General features: G+C 34.5%; 1 protein-coding gene across 1 annotated transcript in view; it reads left to right on the forward strand.

Annotated features, from left to right (window-relative positions):
• Positions 1-18545, forward strand: part of PTEN (phosphatase and tensin homolog) — a 103936-nt gene that overhangs the window by 55509 nt on the left and 29882 nt on the right. The window contains exons 4-5 of the mRNA XM_053582504.1: positions 5714-5757; positions 7568-7806. Of these exons, the coding sequence (XP_053438479.1) occupies positions 5714-5757; positions 7568-7806 (283 nt within the window). The remainder of the gene's footprint in view (positions 1-5713; positions 5758-7567; positions 7807-18545) is intronic.

Below are 18545 nucleotides of genomic sequence, written 5' to 3' on the forward strand. Positions count from 1 at the left end.
ATATCTTCTAAAATAACTATTACCTATAAGTTATTTCCTTGTTAGAATGAGAGTTAAATAATATTCCTAAAGCAATTAATTCAAAAAGTCTGATTGAAAAACATTGTCTGATCATTGTTAGAACATTGTTAGATTTAGAAAGTCTAGTGGTGAGGTAAAACAATGTTGGCATAGATTCATGTTACTTGATCTGCTTTAAATGACTTGTCATCCAGCCCATCTTTGAGCCTGTAACCATGTGGTAATTTGAAGTATTATTCACAGGAGAGCTTCTGTTAAAGCATTAATGGCATCTTCCATGGAGGTATGCTCTAGAACAAATGTAATTTTGTTTATTCTGTGTCTCTAGGTCAATGACCTGAAAAGCTATCATTAGGATATTCTTTAGCTGTATATAAGAGAAATATGTTATCTAAAAATGTTGAATTGGGTGGTTTCTGTTGTGTGGGAAGGGTTTTAAGGATTGCCCACTAGGTAGAGCTAAGTGACAATTAACTTTTCTTTTTCTTTGACTTTGGGGGTAAAGATGTGAAAAGTTAAAAAAAAAAAAAAAAGGAAGGAAGGAAAAAAGAAAATCTTCAATTATGAAGATATAGTTCTTTCCCGAAATACTGCCAATATTCTAAATTTTTTATTAAATTTAATAAAATAAAAAATTGAATGTTAAATTAGCACATAAAATGTTATTTTTCTCCCTGGCCCTTATCTTTACCATGTGATACCTATAAATTATAAATAGGAAATTTTAAAATGAAAAGTTATGTATACTAATTCGCTGTTAAAATTTTTCTGTAGAGTTTATTTGTGAAGTGTAAGAACAAGATTCTCCTCTGTCTCTGGTGGGCATTTAAATCTTCACCAAAAAAGATGAAAGCTTCTATGTGCCTTGCTGGCTTGCAGAGTGGTTTTTTTTTTTTTTTTAATCTTTAATTCAGTAATCTTTCTGTTCTTAGTGTACTTTCCTCAAAAGTACTGAGAATGAGTAGACACTGACGTTGTTAGTCTTAGTGAGCTTTCACTCATTTTCTCAGATTCATAAAGAAGCAAATATTTGTTGAGTGCTTACTGCATTCTAGAAATTGTAAAACACGTTGAGCATGGAGGTAAGATGTAGTTCCTGTCCTCATGTAGCCTTATATCTAATGTGAAAGGTAGACAAAATATTATAGAAGAGGTAATTCTTGTATGGAAGAGAGCTGTGAATAGTGGAAATGGTAAATAGTAATTCTTTCACTAGCTCATAGTGAAAGAAGGTTTGATGAAGAAGGCTTGTTTGAGCAGAGGTGAAAAGGATCAGTAGGGGTTGATCCTCAGGAGAGGAAATGGATGGCATTCCAGGCTGAAGGAATGGCAAGTAAGGTTATTTGCATAATAGTGTTTAGATTTTAGAATATGGTAGGTAAGTCATTATGATCAGACTGTGGTATATGTGTGGGGAGAATTACAGTGTTAATAGATAACAAGATAAAATAAAAGGTACAATAGAAACTTAAGTTTACGTGGACCGAGCTTATAAATTGCCGGTGCATTTAGGGCGTCTTCCTCTTTTCCTCATGAACCTCTATGAGCCTCATCGCAGGAGTCATAGTGTTTCTTTAGAGGCAAATAACTACCACAAAGCTGTGTACTTTTTGCACAACTAGATTCAGCCCAGTTAGATTTAAAAGAAAAAAAAAAAAAGGACAACTATCATAAGCTAGAATTCACTAAACAAGTCACTTAGACTTAGATTCTCAGTATTGGGCGTTTAGAAAGTGCCAGAATGGAGGTTGAAAGACACTAAAGACAAATTCTTCCTTTTTCAAAATGTTATTCTAGTTTTACATATCCAGAGAAAGGGAAGGAAATTCTTTTCATTACTATATGTATTAGCTTCCTGCTTCTAGAACTTAAGACTTAGGCTCATAGTATCAGTATTGTAAGCCGCTTACATTATTATGGTTAAAATTGGTGTTGGGGGATAGCCAGGGAACTTGACTGCCTATTTGTTTTTTTATTTCCAAACATTAGACTGCCAAGTTAATGAACTATCTCTTTATTAGCTGAGTATAATTTTTGTTTGTTTTAACGTCTCCAAGTTTTACTGACTTAGAAGTTTCTAGAACTACCAAATTGTAACATGTTTTAGTTTCTGATGGCACTTTCTCATCTTCTCTACCTTCTTTCTGCCCCTGTTTATATTTCTGATTCTGGTTGAGTCTGGCAAGCAGCAGGTGTTTCTGTTTTATTTATTTTATTTTTAGAATTAGAATTCCATGTGATGTAAATATCTTTGCAAACACACAAATTTGAACATCTGAAAATATTTATGCTAGGCATAACTATAATTAACAGTGTTAAACTTTTCATAGGAATTATGGTATATATGGATAAAGAAGAGTTGTTAATGTAGACTTTCTAATAATTTAACCATATCTGTTTAAATCTCTGTATTTTTTCAGGCATTTAAGAAAGGAAAAAATTAGCTCCATAACATTAATCAGATTTAGGCATACTGATAGTTAATCAGTTTGTTTTCTGCATATATATTTCATTTTTGTTTCTTTCATACAACCTGCAGTCTAGAAGGGATGCGGGAAGAAGGGCAGGTTGGGAATAAAGGCAAATATAGTTTTTTTGAGGAACTTAAGTATGCACTGGATACTAATTTTTAAAAGGCATTATACTGCATATTCTATTTGACATACTCTTCATCATTTTGTGGTAAACCTTTGTTTAGCTATTATTATCTATTAAGTTTTCTTTTGAAAGGTAGGAATAGCTTCGTTGAAGACAGCAAAGAAGAGACCTATCTACCTTCCTAGCTAATTCTGTAGCAAGTCTGCAAGTCTTCACTTCTCTGGAAGCTTTTCCTATTAATCTCATCCCTTCACTTTGTCTATTAATTCATAAAAACTCGTTTCCAATGCTTCTTCATTTCTCTTATCTCATATAAGCAAGTATGAGGTAATGATGAAAAAAGTAGTATCTTTTGAGTGTTAGTTACAAGGAAATATAAATGGTTAAGCCCTATTCGCTATTTGTGTATCTTTAATTTCAGTTTGTTGAGAGACTTATGACTAACATACAACAAAAAATGTTAAAAGAATATGTGTGGGGGGGAGGAAAAGCAGGAAGAGGGACGAAGGCGGGGGTGGGGCCTTGGTGTGTGTCACACTTTATGGGGGCAAGACATGATTGCAAGAGGGACTTTGCCTAACAATTGCAATCAATGTAACCTGGCTTATTGTACCCTGAATGAATGCCCAACAATAAAAAAAAAAAAAGAATATGTATGTATGTGTATAAAGAGGACATTTATCAGACAAGGTTTTAATTAAGAATGTCTTCATCCTCACCCTGTCAGTTCTGCCCCTGAGTTCATTTATCATTACCAGTCCCAGCATATGCACACCTGTATTCCCTATGCTTATCTGTAAAGGTTTTCCTAACTTTTTCTTATTTTCTATTGTCACTGTTGGTTCTTTTTTGTGATAAATACTGCTAGGAAGGCTGGCTTTGGCAAAAATTTATTATTGCTTTTGTATAGAAAGTTTTTGTACATTTTGTTAAAAGTGGAATTATGGAGTAAGTAGTAGAGAAAGTTTGACTTTTGTAATTAGAGATACTAAGCTTTAATATTGGTTCTTTGATTTACATATTGTGATTTGGAGCAAGTTTTTAAATGTTCTAAATCTCCACTTTCTCATAAAATGAGGAAAACATTAACTATTATCACATTTGTGAAGATGAAACAAAAAACATGGAAACATCTCTGTAAGGCGTGTGCATGTAGTAGACACTTAGTGGTCATTATTTACACTTTTCTTCTAGATACTTCTCTTAACAGTAATATTTGAGAACCATTTTATGAGGGAGAGCTTAAGCAATATTTGCAAACCAGACATTCTGAGATCCTGAGAAAGTGTGGGAATTTTAGAGAACTGAAGCTGCTCAAAATTATGTTTATTTTCTATTGTGCTGTCGTAAGACCAGCTAATTAGATTCTGTTTCTTAGCCCTACAACTCTCTTCTACCCTCTAAACCTTTACATTATTCCTTATAAAATAATTATGAATTCTTCACAATTCTTAACTATTGACCATTTTTCCTCTTTAGTATGTACCCAATAAAACATAAAATATGAGCATTTTCATGGCCGGTCCTCTTTCCCTGTCATATTTTTCATTAGTGGGTATGAAATTATTTAGCAAGGATGCATATATGTGCATGTGTCATAATTAAATAAATTTTCTTTCTGGCAAAGCTTAATATACTAACTTATATCATGCTAAAAGGAAAAAAAAACTTGTTTTGAGTGGTAATATGAAAGTTGATTTATTTCGGTTCTGGCCAGTTAGAAACCAATGGATTGCAATTTGTTTATAATTAGTTCAGCCTTCATTCAGAGTTGGTTTTGAAACTGTATAAAGTAGAGAAACTATATAGATGTTTTCAGAGTTTCTAAATGTATAATACAAGTCCACAATCACTTACTTGAAACTTTTGGGGCCAGGATACCTTTCAGTAGTCAGAATTTTTCAGTTTTCAAAGTATATGTATTACATAAACACCACAGTGGTGTTTGAGACAGTACATAGAATGAAATGGGTTCACTGAGTGCATTAATTTAAGACTGTACACAGTCGCATAATTTCAGATCAGGATTTGCTGCAGTTGAGTCTGCCAGAAGCTTAGAAAATGTTAGATGTTTTGAACTTTCAGAATTTTGAAATTGGTTAAGGAACTTATGAACCTGTATTGGTTTTTAAAATGCTATGTTTTTATTTTAAATAACTTTAAACTTTTTGTTTTCATTAGTAGTTGGAGTTACCAGGATGCTACTGACCCCAGCTGATATAGAACCTCTTTCTGTGCCTTTTAATGTTTATAAACGTGGCCAATTAATTATTAATAAGCCAGTGCACAATGACAAACATGACTATTAAAAGGACAAATACTGACATATTTTAGTAATGCGAAATAAGCATTTTACTCTTCTGTACTGATTTTATTTTTTTTTTCATTACTTCAGACTTTAATTAAAACTTGTAACCTGACAGATTATTGAAAAAGATGAACTGTAGCTTTTCAAAAAGGAGAAAGATCTGGCTTTAAAAAGTTTAGGGAGCATTATGTACAAGTAGATTAGCATCATTCAGTTTTCTTTACATTTCTTTTACCTTTCTGCTTTTAACATACATCTTTTTGAAGAATAGTTTGAGAATTGTATATGCTCAACTCTGAGGTAAAGATAATACTGAAAATAGTTGTTTATATTTTCTTGTGAAATGAAAATAGATTCCTTAAAATAGCATTCAACCTACTAAAAAAAAAAGAAAAGGAAAAATACATCCCAATAGCCCGCAAAATTTCATAGAAGAAATCTGAAGGTATAGATACAGCTGAATTTGCAGTATTTCTTATTAATAGCATCATAGGTTTTTTTCTTTTTAACATAACCTTTAGTAGCTATATCGCAAATTTTGTAAGCAAATGTAGAGACTCTTGATTGCATACTCTTAACCTTTTAAGACTCAGTTTCTTGAATTATAAAATGAGGCTAACAGTATCTACTTCATAGAATTCTTGAGATTAAATGAAATAGTGAATGTAAAACACTTAGCAAAATGCATGACACATTATAAAAGTTCAGGAAATGTTTGTTTACATTGATACTCTCCTCTCCAAGTACAAAAGGTAACTTTATATCACATTTAAACTTTTCTTTTAGATGTGCTGAAAGACATTATGACACCGCCAAATTTAACTGCAGAGGTAGGTATAAATGTGTTGTGAAACTTAAAACCAATGAACTATATCATAACAATAATGAATCCTCTAGATTATGGAGGTATTTATCTTAAGAATGGTCTTAGATAATTTGAAAAAAGAAGTTTAATTTTGCTGTTGTACTTTTGGAACAAGTATCACATAAACCTGTAATATTGTCAGGAAGATTAAAGTTCAGAATAGCTGCAATTCCTAGATTTACAGTAGAGTAAGGAGAGAGTTTACCTATTATTTGAGGCAGTTGGACTAACAGTAAGTGATTATAGAGAAGAAACAAAGCTGCTTAACTCTTACGTGTTGAGCAATGATACAAAAGTTGAGAAAGAAAATTATAAGAAATATGGATAAGAGGAGCTTGATAGATGAGAATAAGGATCTGCTTTATAAGAGCTTTACTGTAGATTGAATAAATTCTACATCAGCGCCTGCAAAAAACTTCTATCTGTGGAACCCCTTAAAGCATGAGAGAACTAAAGAGTTGAGAATCTTGGCAGATGCTGCATGATAGACAAAAAGAGAATACAGGTGCCACAAGCTACTGCTGGATATGTTTGCCATTGATCTATCCTAAAAATCTAGAATGGACTTTAAATGGATGTTTTGAGAATTCTAAGTCACTGATGATTGAGGTTGAATATAGATTAACTAAGAATGATTCTTTTTTGGTGGATTTAGGCTGTTGCTTGCTAGGCAAAAACATGCTTTCATTGAGGTTTATCTACCTTTAAATAGATGTGTAGCAGACTTTCGTGAAATTTTTTGTGTGCCACTGGCAAAATGAAGATGGAATGATGGTACTGTTTGTTAGATACTAAGTGAAAACTGTCCTGCTGAATACCTACAATGGTAGTTGTCTACCTGAAGAGCTTTTCTATCACACCAAAGGACTTCACTGTATTTTGTACCATGTTATATGTGACTTCAAGATATAAGACATACTTTTCATATATTTAGGCAACACTATCAGTTATTTTTAAGGATCTTAATAATAATAAGTTATTTTTAAGGATCTTAATAATAATAATAAGGTGCAGCCAACATGGATACTAAGAAAATTTAATGGTGATATAGCTAAAATCCTATTTTTAGACACATTTTTAAAAACCTCACCTCCGACTGTAGAAGAGAGAAGTCTTAGATTCTTAATAATTCATGTGAAAAGATCTGAAACTTCATTTGATAAACTTTACCACGATTTTATACTTTTTACAAGTAATTTTTTCCAGCGTCATTTGTAAATGCCTTTAAAGTCATATGTGTATAACACTAACATTTGCAGGACTACTTTTAAGTAGCACATTTAACATTTTTATTTTATGGTATATGAAATGCAAGTCCTCCTATAGTTGAGTCTATGAATAATTTATAATTTCTTTGGAATATGTTTTGTGATGATACAGTATTATAAATATTATTATTTTTGTTAGAAAATGCATTGAGAGTCCTGGCAAAAGACCATGTCACATTTCTTTTTGAGTTCAGCTCACCTTTTGACATGTTTTAACCTGTGTTACCTCTCTGGATAGTATAAATTCCCAAAATTTATGCTCCTACATAAAGTACAGAAGTAATACTTGACTTCCCTGTCTAATGAGTATATTTAAAAGTTGGTGAGAGGTAAGATTCTCTATTCAAAAATTAGAACACTAACAGGCAATAGATTATTTTTCTCTGAAATCTAGTTTTTAAATACATTTGTTAAGTTAATTTGCAACATTTCTAAAGTTAACTTACTTTTAAATAAAAATTCAGGAGAGATTTTTTTTCTCATTCTGAGGTTATCTTTTTGCCACAGTTGCACAGTATCCTTTTGAAGACCATAACCCACCACAGCTAGAACTTATCAAACCCTTTTGTGAGGATCTTGACCAATGGCTAAGTGAAGATGACAATCACGTGGCAGCAATTCACTGTAAAGCTGGAAAGGGACGCACTGGTGTAATGATCTGTGCATATTTATTACATCGGGGCAAATTTTTAAAGGCACAAGAGGCCCTAGATTTCTATGGGGAAGTAAGGACCAGAGACAAAAAGGTAAGTTATATTTGATATTTTTCCTTTCCTTTTCCTAAATCTGAGTTTTGTTGGAAAAGAGATTTTGGTATTGTTTTTTCTTCAGCTTTATCGAAGTACGTAATTAACAAATAAAAATTGTATATATTTACAGTATATAATGTGATGTTTTGATATATCTATAAATTGTGAAATGATTACCACAGTCAAGCTACTTAACCTATCTGTTACCTCACATAAATGTTCTCACCGCTCCTATTCCTGTGGTAAGAACATTTAAGACCTCTCTTCAGCTTTCAAGTGCAATAAAAACATTATTATTAACTATAGATCTAGTAGATCTCCAGATCTCACTCATCTGACTGAAACTTTGTGCCATTTGAACATTTCCCTATTTTCCCACGAGTCCCTGGAAAACAGATTTCAAAAGATAATTAATAATCTTTATTTCTTCTAAATTTTTTAGTCCCTCAATTTTTATAGGGGCAAACAAGTGATTTCATTCCATTTTTCTGTTCATGCTACGATTTTCATAGCATGCTAGCAAATCTTGCCCATTAACCATATTACAAATTTAGTCTTATAAAATCCTTCTAAAATAGCATTTTAAAAAGCATATTGATCAGAAAGTGAGCTTTATATTTGTGAAGCTTGCTTGACAATTGAATGCCTTTGGATAATAACTCAAATGCCATTACCTAGTAAATACAGTACGGTCCTTTTATAATACATAAACATTTTTCTTCAATATGAGTATTCATAAATGTAGTTCAAAATAGATTAATCAAAAATTATCCAACTATTCAAAAATAAAGACTATATTTAAAATTAGTGACAAATTTAATTTGTGTAGTATATTTGAAAGCAAGAAGAAAACTCTTGTAAGAACTTTCACAATGATTTTCAAAGGATCTATTTCTTTGGATATTAAGTAATCATGTTAACATTTAATACAAAGAGATTTTGTACATTTCTCCCATTTCTGAGAAGGGCAAAACTGAAACCGCTCTAAGTAGGTGGAACTCAATTACAGAGTTCTAAGGAGGAAGACATCATCACTTTTTTTTTTTTTTTTTTTTTTTTTTGAGACAGAGTCTCAAGCTGTTGCCCTGGGTAGGGTGCCATGGCATTGTAGCTCACAGCAACCCACTCTTGAGCTCAAGCGATCCTCATGTCTCAGATTTTCTATTTTTAGTGGCGACAGTGTCTCGCTTTTGCTCAGGCTGGTTGTGAACTTGTGAGCTTAAACAAATCCTCCCGCCTCGGCCTCCCAGAGTGCTAGGATTACAGGTGTGAGCCACTGCACCTGGCCAAAACATTATAATTTTATGTGAAAATTTTATTCTAGTTTTAATAGTTTTTGTAATCAGGAAGGTTCTATAACAGATTAAGCAAATTCTTAATTCAACTTCAGGAATGGAGGTGATCATATCCATCATTTTAAAGTGTGTAGTTACATTGATTCTTTGTTCCTTTACCCCTTCCTCATTTCTTATTTTCTAGCTCTTTGTCTTTGTGACTTTTTCGAATTAAATATAAGGATGCCAATGTACTATTTATTGGTTTTAGTTTACAAAATTGAATCTTAGTAATTTTGTGTAATTTTGGTAAATGTTGAAAATTATGGTAGATTGGCCTACATTTCTGCATACTGTTTGCACCCTGGGATGATTGCACTAGAATGAATTATAGAACTGAGGATCTGAAGATGTTTACTTCGGTTTATGCGATCATCATCTGGAGGAAAACAATTGCTTTTGCTGATTAAAAGTATAGAAAGTAAATTGTCCTACGTGCAAGTGAATAAATGTAGGGCAGCACTAGGAAAGGAGATTGATGGGAAGAAAAACATAGAGAAATGGATAAAATTAAAATATAATAGCAAAGGTAGTAGTAGAAATTTAAAACAAGGTTGATGAGCAGCAGACATTTTTGTAGTTAGAAATTAGTAAAAAAAATTTTACTAAAATAGAAAATGAGAATACTTGATTTAACATCTTCATGTCATATACCTTTTAAAAATATGATGAAAGGGCCAGGCACAAGTAGCTCATGCCTGTACTCCCAGTGATTTTTGGAGACCCAGGCAGGAAGATAACTTAAGGCCAGGAGTTCAAGACTAGCCTGGGCAACATAGTGAGACCTTGTCTCTGCAAAAAATTTTAAAATTATCCAGACACGTTGGTATGTGCCTACAATCCTCATTACTTGGGAGGTTGAGGAGTATCACTTGAGCCCAGGACTTTGAAGTTACATTGAGCTGTGATTATGCCACTGCACTCTAGCCAGGGCAAGAGAAAGACCTTGTCTCTTAAAAGAAAAAATGGTAAAAGCTATAAATGTTCTTCTAGATATACATAGTGTACATAAACAAAATTTTGCTTATAGTATTTATTGTACTGAAACTTACTTTTTTAAGCATAGAATGTAATAAGAACCTTCATAAGAATTATGTCACACTTTTCAAGGCAAAAACCAGTGCCCACTACTTGGAAGCAATGAATAAATCTAAGTGGTACAAATTAACCAAAGTTAAGCTTTTAGTTCTGCTCAGAACTAAACAGAACTAAACTAAACTAAGTCTACACTATCAAGTCTCTTAATGAAAGAATTACCAATATTTAACTTTCAAAATAACAAGTTGAAACTACACCATTGGTTTTGATTTTGCAAATTTTATCTCCTCTTTGATAAGAATTTTGACTTTGGTTTTAGTGAAAACATACCCTGAAAACCCTATTTCATGAAAATGTAAATGAAATCTGTGCATTCTTTTGCCCAGTGAAAGTAGGCTTGTGTCATCAAATAAGAATTCTCTTATGAGTTTTCAGGTAGGCTCGGTGCCTATAGCTCAGCGGCTAGGGCACCAGCCACATACACCCGGGTGGGTTCGAAGTACCAGGCCTGCCAAACAACAATGACAACTACAACCAGAAAATAGCCGGGCATTGTGGTAGGTGCCCGTAGTTCCAGCTAGTTGGGAGGCTGAGGCTGAGGCAAGAGAATCACTTGAGCCCAGGAGTTTGAGGTTGCTGTGAGCTGTGATGTCATGGCACTCTACCCAGGGCAACATAGTGAGACTTTGTCTCTCACACACAAGACTTTTCAGATAAATTCATAATTGCATCATTTTGTTCGCCTTTAAGTTAATGAGATCGTTTTTGACAAGATTCATTATCATTGGTGTTATGTTAGGAAGGAAAGGATTATGACTCCACATTTTAGTTTAATGTTGAAGAGTTAAACTCTTCACACTTGATCTTAGCCAAAAGGCCAAGAAGCAATTCGAAGAGTTAAACGCTTTTTAAAGAGTTTGTATTTTATCCATTGAACCAGCAGTATTGGGCTATAGAATATGTCTTTGAAAGCCATTGAATTTTTTTTTTTTTTGAGACACAAGCTTTCCCCCTGGGTAGAGTGTCGTGACATCAAAGCTCACAGCAACCTCCAACTCCTGGACTCAAGAGATTCTCCTGCCTCCCAAGTAGCTGGGACTACAGGTGCCTGCCACAACACAACACAACACCTGGCTGTTGTTTTTTTTTGTTTTGTTTATTTGTTTTTTGGTTGCAGCCATCGTTGTTTGGTGGGCCCAGGCTGGATTGGAACCCGCCAGCTCAGGTGTATGTGGCTGGTGCCTTAGCTGCTTGAGCCACAGGCACCGAGCCAAGCCAGTGAACTTCCGTGTAGCAAAGAATTTCATAGTTGCTCCCATTTCTTAACAAAGCCTCTTGATAAGTCCTTGATTGAACATCTTGGCTTTTATAAATTTGGCAACTTCGCAACAGTAGATTTTTTTTTTTTTTTTTTTTTAATAACAAATCCTCTTACACAGGCTGTAATTCAAGGCTTGGCATTCTTAAGGGAGAATAGTTTGACAATAGATAAGATTCCTTTCAGGATTGATGATAGAGACTTGTACCCCACTACATACTAATGAAGAAAGCAGAAGGCAACAAAAACATGGAGAGCTTTTATCTCTACTTGTATCCCAGAACCACATGTGTTGCCAGACATTAAGGTGTACTATCTGTAGACTACTGAGGTTTCTTCAGAAGTTTTTTTGGCAAAGAAAAACTTTTTACCATTTTGGAACTGTCGGCGTTTCACGAAGTTTCTGAAAAGGACTCCAAAATAAGAATTATTCTGACCGGGCATGGTGGCTCATGCCTGTAATCCCAGCACTTTAGGAGGCCGAATTGGGTGGATTGCCTGAGCCCACAAGTTCAAGAACAACCTGAACTAGAGCAAGACCCCGCCTCTAAAAGTAGCTGGTGTTGTGGTAGACGCCTGTAGTCCCAGCTACTCAGGAGGCTGAGGCAAGAGAATCAGTTGAGCCCCAAGAGTTTGAGGTCAGGCCACGGCAGTCTTCCAAGGGCAACAAATTGAGAATCTGTCTCAAAAAAATGAATTATTCTTTGTGTCACAAGCATGCATTTGATGAAAATTAGTCGCTGGCTAAACTGAGAAGTCATACATGGAAAGGAATGGTATTTCCGATCTTTTCATGACCTGCTTCAGTGTTTTTTGATATTTTTTAATGTCTTTTTGGAATGGATGAAAATATTTGATAGAAATACTATATCTCTCTTTTTCTGTTTCAAGCTACAAATGTGTTTGTTACTGAAATACTTGGCCTTCACCATGGGTTTTGATTGTATGATATTTTGAGTTGGGGCAAATAAAAGGTTTTTGTAATGGTCTAGGCTTTTTTAACTAAGCTGTACTCTCACATGTTCTTTTTTCTCTCTGTCTCCACTCACCCACACTCTGATATAGGTGTTTCTTCAGAATAGTTAGCTATATACTGTGCTGTTGATAGGTTAGAATCTCTCCCAAGTGGAAGGTAATGTACTAAAAGAAGTAAAAAATGGAGATCTGTACATACTGTTAAGGATGTATTTGGTAAAATTCTTATGTTTAGCTGTTAGATGAAGATGATCACTTTTAGCATCTTAGAGTCAAATCACTGAGATCTACTGTGCTTAGCTCATGCTTAATTAATTATATACCTAGAACATGTTTTAGATGAATTATTCACAGGATCCTAAAGGAGTATCCTAATTTGTTCCTACTTCTATCTCTGTGTTCATTTAAAAAATAATTTTATGAACAGATAAAGATATTGATTTTATTTTATTTTACTAAATGGTAGCATTTGCATTTTAGGTTGAAATAGCATTAGAAAGCTAGATAGAATGAATAAAAGTCTATGTTGATTTTATTTTATTAAATGGTAGCATTTGCATTTTAGGTTGAAATAGCATTAGAAAGCTAGATAGAATGAATAAAAGTCTATGAACGGGGTCCTTCCCTCAGGAATGTTTCTTTTTTAAAATAGATAATAAAACAGGCCCAGAAAAGAGAAGTATTATGATCAATGTTATCCACATAGTTAACATTCAGAGTAGAATTTGAGTTGTACACTACACTTAAATTTTTTTCTACACTATCAAATCCACAAATCGTGGCACAGCAAAAGAATTTTGAGACTGTTTAGGATGATTAATCTCTGTCCAGGGGTTAGGCTTTCTTACAGGGCTGTGTAATACTAAGTAGCTCTTTTTTTTTTTTTTTTTTTTTTTGGTTTTTGGCCGGGGCTGGGTTTGAACCCACCACCTCCGGCATATGGGACCGGCGCCCTACTCACTGAGCCACAGGCACCACCTTAGTTTGTACTCTCCCTTACAAGTGGTAGAACATTTAATGACTGCTGATTAAAAGAGAATGAGGGTTTATTGAGGCTGTTGGTCTTGAAAGTATAATGCTGCAGTCTCTATTAAAATCTTTGAAATTTAGGGCAGTGCCTATGGCTCAGTGGGTATGTTGCCGGCCCCATATACCAAGGGTGGCGAGTTCAAACCCAGCCTTGGCCAAACTGCAACAAAAGAATAGCTGGGCGTTGTGGCGGGCGCCTGTGGTCCCAGCTATTCTGGAGGCCTAGGCAAGAGAATTGCCTAAGCCCAGAAGCTGGAGGTTGGTGTGAGCTGTGTGACGTCATGGCACTCTACCAAGGGCGGTATCGCTACAAAAAAAAAAACAAAAAACTTTGAAATGTAATTGTCTTAAAACTTGCAAAGACACTACTTGTTGGGTGGCGCCTGTGGCTCAAGGGGTAGGGCACCGGTCCCATATGCCGGAGGTGGTGGGTTCAAACACAGCCCTGGCCAAAAACCAAAAAAAAAAAAAAGACACTACTTGTTTATCTGATGGTTAGAGTAGTGGCAAAATAATGAATTTTTAACCTTTGATAAAATAACTAATTTTATCATAAGAAAACTTTGCTAAGCATGGTAAAGCCACTACACAACTGCACAATCCTTTCTGAGAAGTATCTTGTAATTGATTATCTAGGGGTTTTTTGTTTGTTTTGAAACAGAGTCTCTCTTCCTTCCCCCCCCTACCCCCACCCGTAGAGTGCTATGATGTCACAGCTCACAGCAACCAGCCTCCCAAGTTGCTGGGACTACAGGCACCCACAGCCACGCCCAGCTATTTTTGTTGTTGTTGTTGTCATTGTTTAGCAGGCCCAGGCCAGGTTGGTACATGTGACCAGCACCCTAACTACTGAGCTAGGAGTGCTGAGCCCCCGCTATTTTTTTTTTAGAGATGGAGTTTCATTCTTGCTCAGGTTGATCTGGAACTGATGAGCTCAAGCTATCCACCCACCCTGGTCTCCCAGAGTGCTGGAATTACAGGCGTGAACCACCACACCTGGCTCTCTCAAGTAGTTTTATTATTGAAATGTTCAGTAGTAGGTTTATCTTCTTTTTGCCAATGTTTCCTTTTAGGTTGAGTTTGTGGAATTGCATTTTTCTGATTGTGAGTATGATTTCTGAGTATGTGTTTTGGAAGGACTTCCAAAGCTTCACTATTACATAAGATGCAGGTACTTTGTCCATTTTGTAATTTACTAATTTTATTAGAACTATCTTCAGTGTTATTTTATTTGTACGCTTGATTTTAATTATAGAGAAACATTAAGAAGCCAAAGAAAATTGTGTTCTGGTGACATACAGAAGCAGAATCTTTTTTTTTTTCTGTTTGTTTTATTATTTTTTTTTTTTTTTGAGACAGAGTCTCACTTTGTCACCCTCGGTAGAGTGCTGTGGTGTCACAGCTCACAGCAACCTCTAACTCTTGGGTTTATATATTTTATTTTGTTGTTTTAAAAGAAAAAAGGTAGTTGTCATGTTTTGGTGGTGAATTTGTAGACTTTGCAGAGACTCTTCAAAATAATCTGGCTCGGGGTCTTGATATATATATCTTCAGCAGACAAGGTGCAAATTAGGTGGCAGAGTGATGGGTGCAAGCTAACCATAAAATGTGGCGTATTAGTAACATCCAAATAATCCTTTAGGTTTTGAATTTTGCAGATTAGTCAAATAACTGATGTGTTGTAGAAATAAAAGTGTTCTGAGAATGAGGCAAATGCTTGAGGGAAAAAGATTCCTACTTTTTCCCCCATGATTTACAAGAAGGCAACTGTGTTACATTTCCTTAAAAGTCATTCATGAACATTTGGCAAATTATTCAAAAGCAAGCTGTCAATAGCTTTTTTTTCCTTCAAGAAAGCATGCTGCAGGGCAGTTCCTAGGGTTGGTTCTTTTCTAATCCTATGCCTCACACTATTTGCATGTGCACTTACATTACACAGTTATAATAGATAGTCACACATTTTTTGTAAACTATGAAAAAAACATTTAAAACATCCTGAAAACGCTGGTAAATATGTGTTTTGGAAGGACTTCCAAAATTTCTTGAGTTTAAAGATGTGATCTATTAACATGACAAACTTACCTAAATTCACTGCTGTTCCCCTTTCTTGCCCATTCTTCCCCCACCCCATTGCACACATAGTAAGTATTAATATTTATTTTCTTAGATTCGTCTTTTAGGGAAAAAATTTAAGCAGTTTTCAGTTTTCTTTGTCTTTGTCTTCATTTGTTATTAGAGATAAAGTTCCTATATATGATAAAGTCGGGGTACATGAGCTCATTGAGTTTACCTTTAATGAAGACTTAAATCTTTTAAAAATAATAAATGTTAACTTTAAATGATATAAAGAAAAGGACATTTCAGCCAGGCATGGTGGCTCATGCCTGTAATCCTATGTAATCCTAGCACTCTGGGGGCCAAAGCGGGTGGATTGCCAGAGCTCACTAGTTTGAGTACAGCCTGAGCAAGAGCAAGACCTTAAAAACAGCTGGGCATTGTGGCGTTGTGGCCTATAGTCCTAGCTACTCAGGAGGCTGAGGCACAAGAATCTCGAGTCCAAGAGTTTGAGGCTGCTGTGAGCTATGTCTCCATAGCACTCTACCGAGGGCAACAAATTAACACTTTGTCTCAAAAAAAAGGAAAGGAAATTTAGTTTTTCTGGGGAATTAATTTTTGTATTTTAATCTTACATCAGATTTTTTAATTCTGTTTACTAAATTTCCTTTTATTGTAAATTAATTTTTTTTATTTCTTTACTTAAAACAGGCTGTCTTTCTCTTTTAAAAAATACTCTAATGTAACATTGTTATTTTTTCCTAACATTAATTTTTCTGTACTAAACCGTGTACCTCTGATACATACTCTTTAAGCTTTTTATCCAGTCTACAGATTCATAAATCATAGAACATTTGTACCTTGAAGGATCATAGCAGTTATTTAATTCACACTCATTCTAATATAATCAATAAGACAGATTTGCAAAGATTACCCTGACTTAAATCATATAACTTATCAGTTTAACAACTCAAAACCCTAACTTCTCACCTCAAAACCAGTGTTCCTTCTGTTGTACTATGTTATGTACAAATTATTTTTCTTTGTTATTTTTGATTCCCAAAGTAAAAATAGAAACTTAAAAGAGGGGGGGAAAGCAGTTACTTTATAATGCATGAGGACTCTTTTATTGTCAAGTCAGAGAAACTTAAATCAAAGCAGCTTAAATAAAAAGAGACATTTATTGACTCGTATAATCTAAAAACTCTGTCCTGGAGTTAGATACTCAACAGATATCAGCAGTGCCTCTCGTTTTCTCTCTCTTTGTCTTTTTCCTTCCCTTTCTCTTCTTTTCTCTCTTCTCTATATACTTTATTTTCAGACTATATACAGTATTTTAAGTCAGTATTTTACTTTCTATCTATTTTTGCATCTGCAATGGGAAGAGAACTTCAATTTAAGCAAATATTGGTTGGGTTGATTCTGATTTCCCTGGGATGGGGTATGTGCCCATTCCTGAACCAAATATTCTGGCCAGGAAATGGAATTCTCTGATTAGGACATGTATGTGAAGCTGAAGAGTATGGTCCAACTCCCCACCCTTAAGCATTTTCTTCCAGAATAATAGCTTCCCAAAGAAGGAGGGGAAAGGATGCTGGGCAGAGAAAAAAATATTAGTTGTCTACTTTACCTTTATTCTCTAGGAGTCTGTGCATCATATGTAACTATTTAATACATAGTTACAGTTAGATTTGTAGAACTGAATATACTGTAACACTCTAAACTTTGAATATTCTTTGGAGGCAGGAAAGAATAAGACCTCAAAGAGGTTGTAACTCCATTCAAATCACGTAATTATTGTACATGCTATTAGTAAAATCCAGGACACCTGAGTAAAGAAATTTCTAGACTCAGGTTCAGATCTTGGTGTTGAGCAAGGTAATTGATGTGCAGTGGGGCTGTTCTCCTTTTTCTTTTTTTTTTTGAGACAGTTTTAGTATGTTACCCTCGGTAGAGTGCTGTGGCGTCAAAGCTCACAGTAACCTCCAGCTCTTGGGCTTAAGTGATTCTCTTGCCTCAGCCTCCCACGTAGCTGGGACTACAGGCACCTGCCACAACATTCGGCTATTTTTTGGTTGTAGTTGTCATTGTTGTTTGGCAGGCCTGGGCTGGGTTCAAAACCACCAACTCCAGTGTATGTGGCTAGAGCCCTAGCCACTGTTTATTTATCTTTAAGGTAGAGATGATAATATCTATCTTGTAAAGTTGTGATAGCATTAAGGTTTATTTGTTTATTTGTTTTTTATTTCAAAATGTTAAGGAAATACACATTTTTTTTTACATAGGTACCTTTTATAATGCTTAAGTCGGGGCTTTTAGTGTGGCCATCGCCTGAACGTATTTATTGTACCCAACAGGGAGGTTTTTACCCCCATCTTTCTTGATTTCTTATGACCGTTATATCTCTTGTGATCATTAGAGATTTTTGTAGAATGTTGGTAAATACTTTAACATACAGTAACTACTATATATGCTGTAATTGTAGCAATAGTCATTCCTAAGAGACATATTTCTTCCTTTATTTGAATTACTTTCCCGTGATAATCTTAACTGTGATCATTTTGAAATGTAGATTTCTAAGCTTCAAGCCAATACTATTATGTTGAAACATCTACATTATTTCTGATTTTAGATGTGTCAGTGAAAAGTTTACTGAAATAGAAAATTACTCTGAAGAGGTTAGATTGTGAATTTGTCTTAGAAGAACATCTGAGAGCATTTCACAGAATATGAACAAAACGTTACATACCTTGTGTTACAGTGTTAAGGTGGTATTCTGTTCTGGTAGTATTATTACAGTATTTTAAGTCTGAAAGATATAGCCTATACTAAATCTCTGTTTTAATCATATAAAAGGGATTTACATAAAACAACTCAAGTTTAAATGGTTGCTTAATATCAGGCAAATTTAAATTAGGCAAAAGCAGATTACAAGATCTCAGTATCATTAGCATGTAAAGCATAAAACTGGATCAAAAATATCAGTT

The sequence above is a fragment of the Nycticebus coucang genome, chromosome 3 (genome assembly GCF_027406575.1).
Source record: "Nycticebus coucang isolate mNycCou1 chromosome 3, mNycCou1.pri, whole genome shotgun sequence".
NCBI lineage: Eukaryota > Metazoa > Chordata > Mammalia > Primates > Lorisidae > Nycticebus > Nycticebus coucang.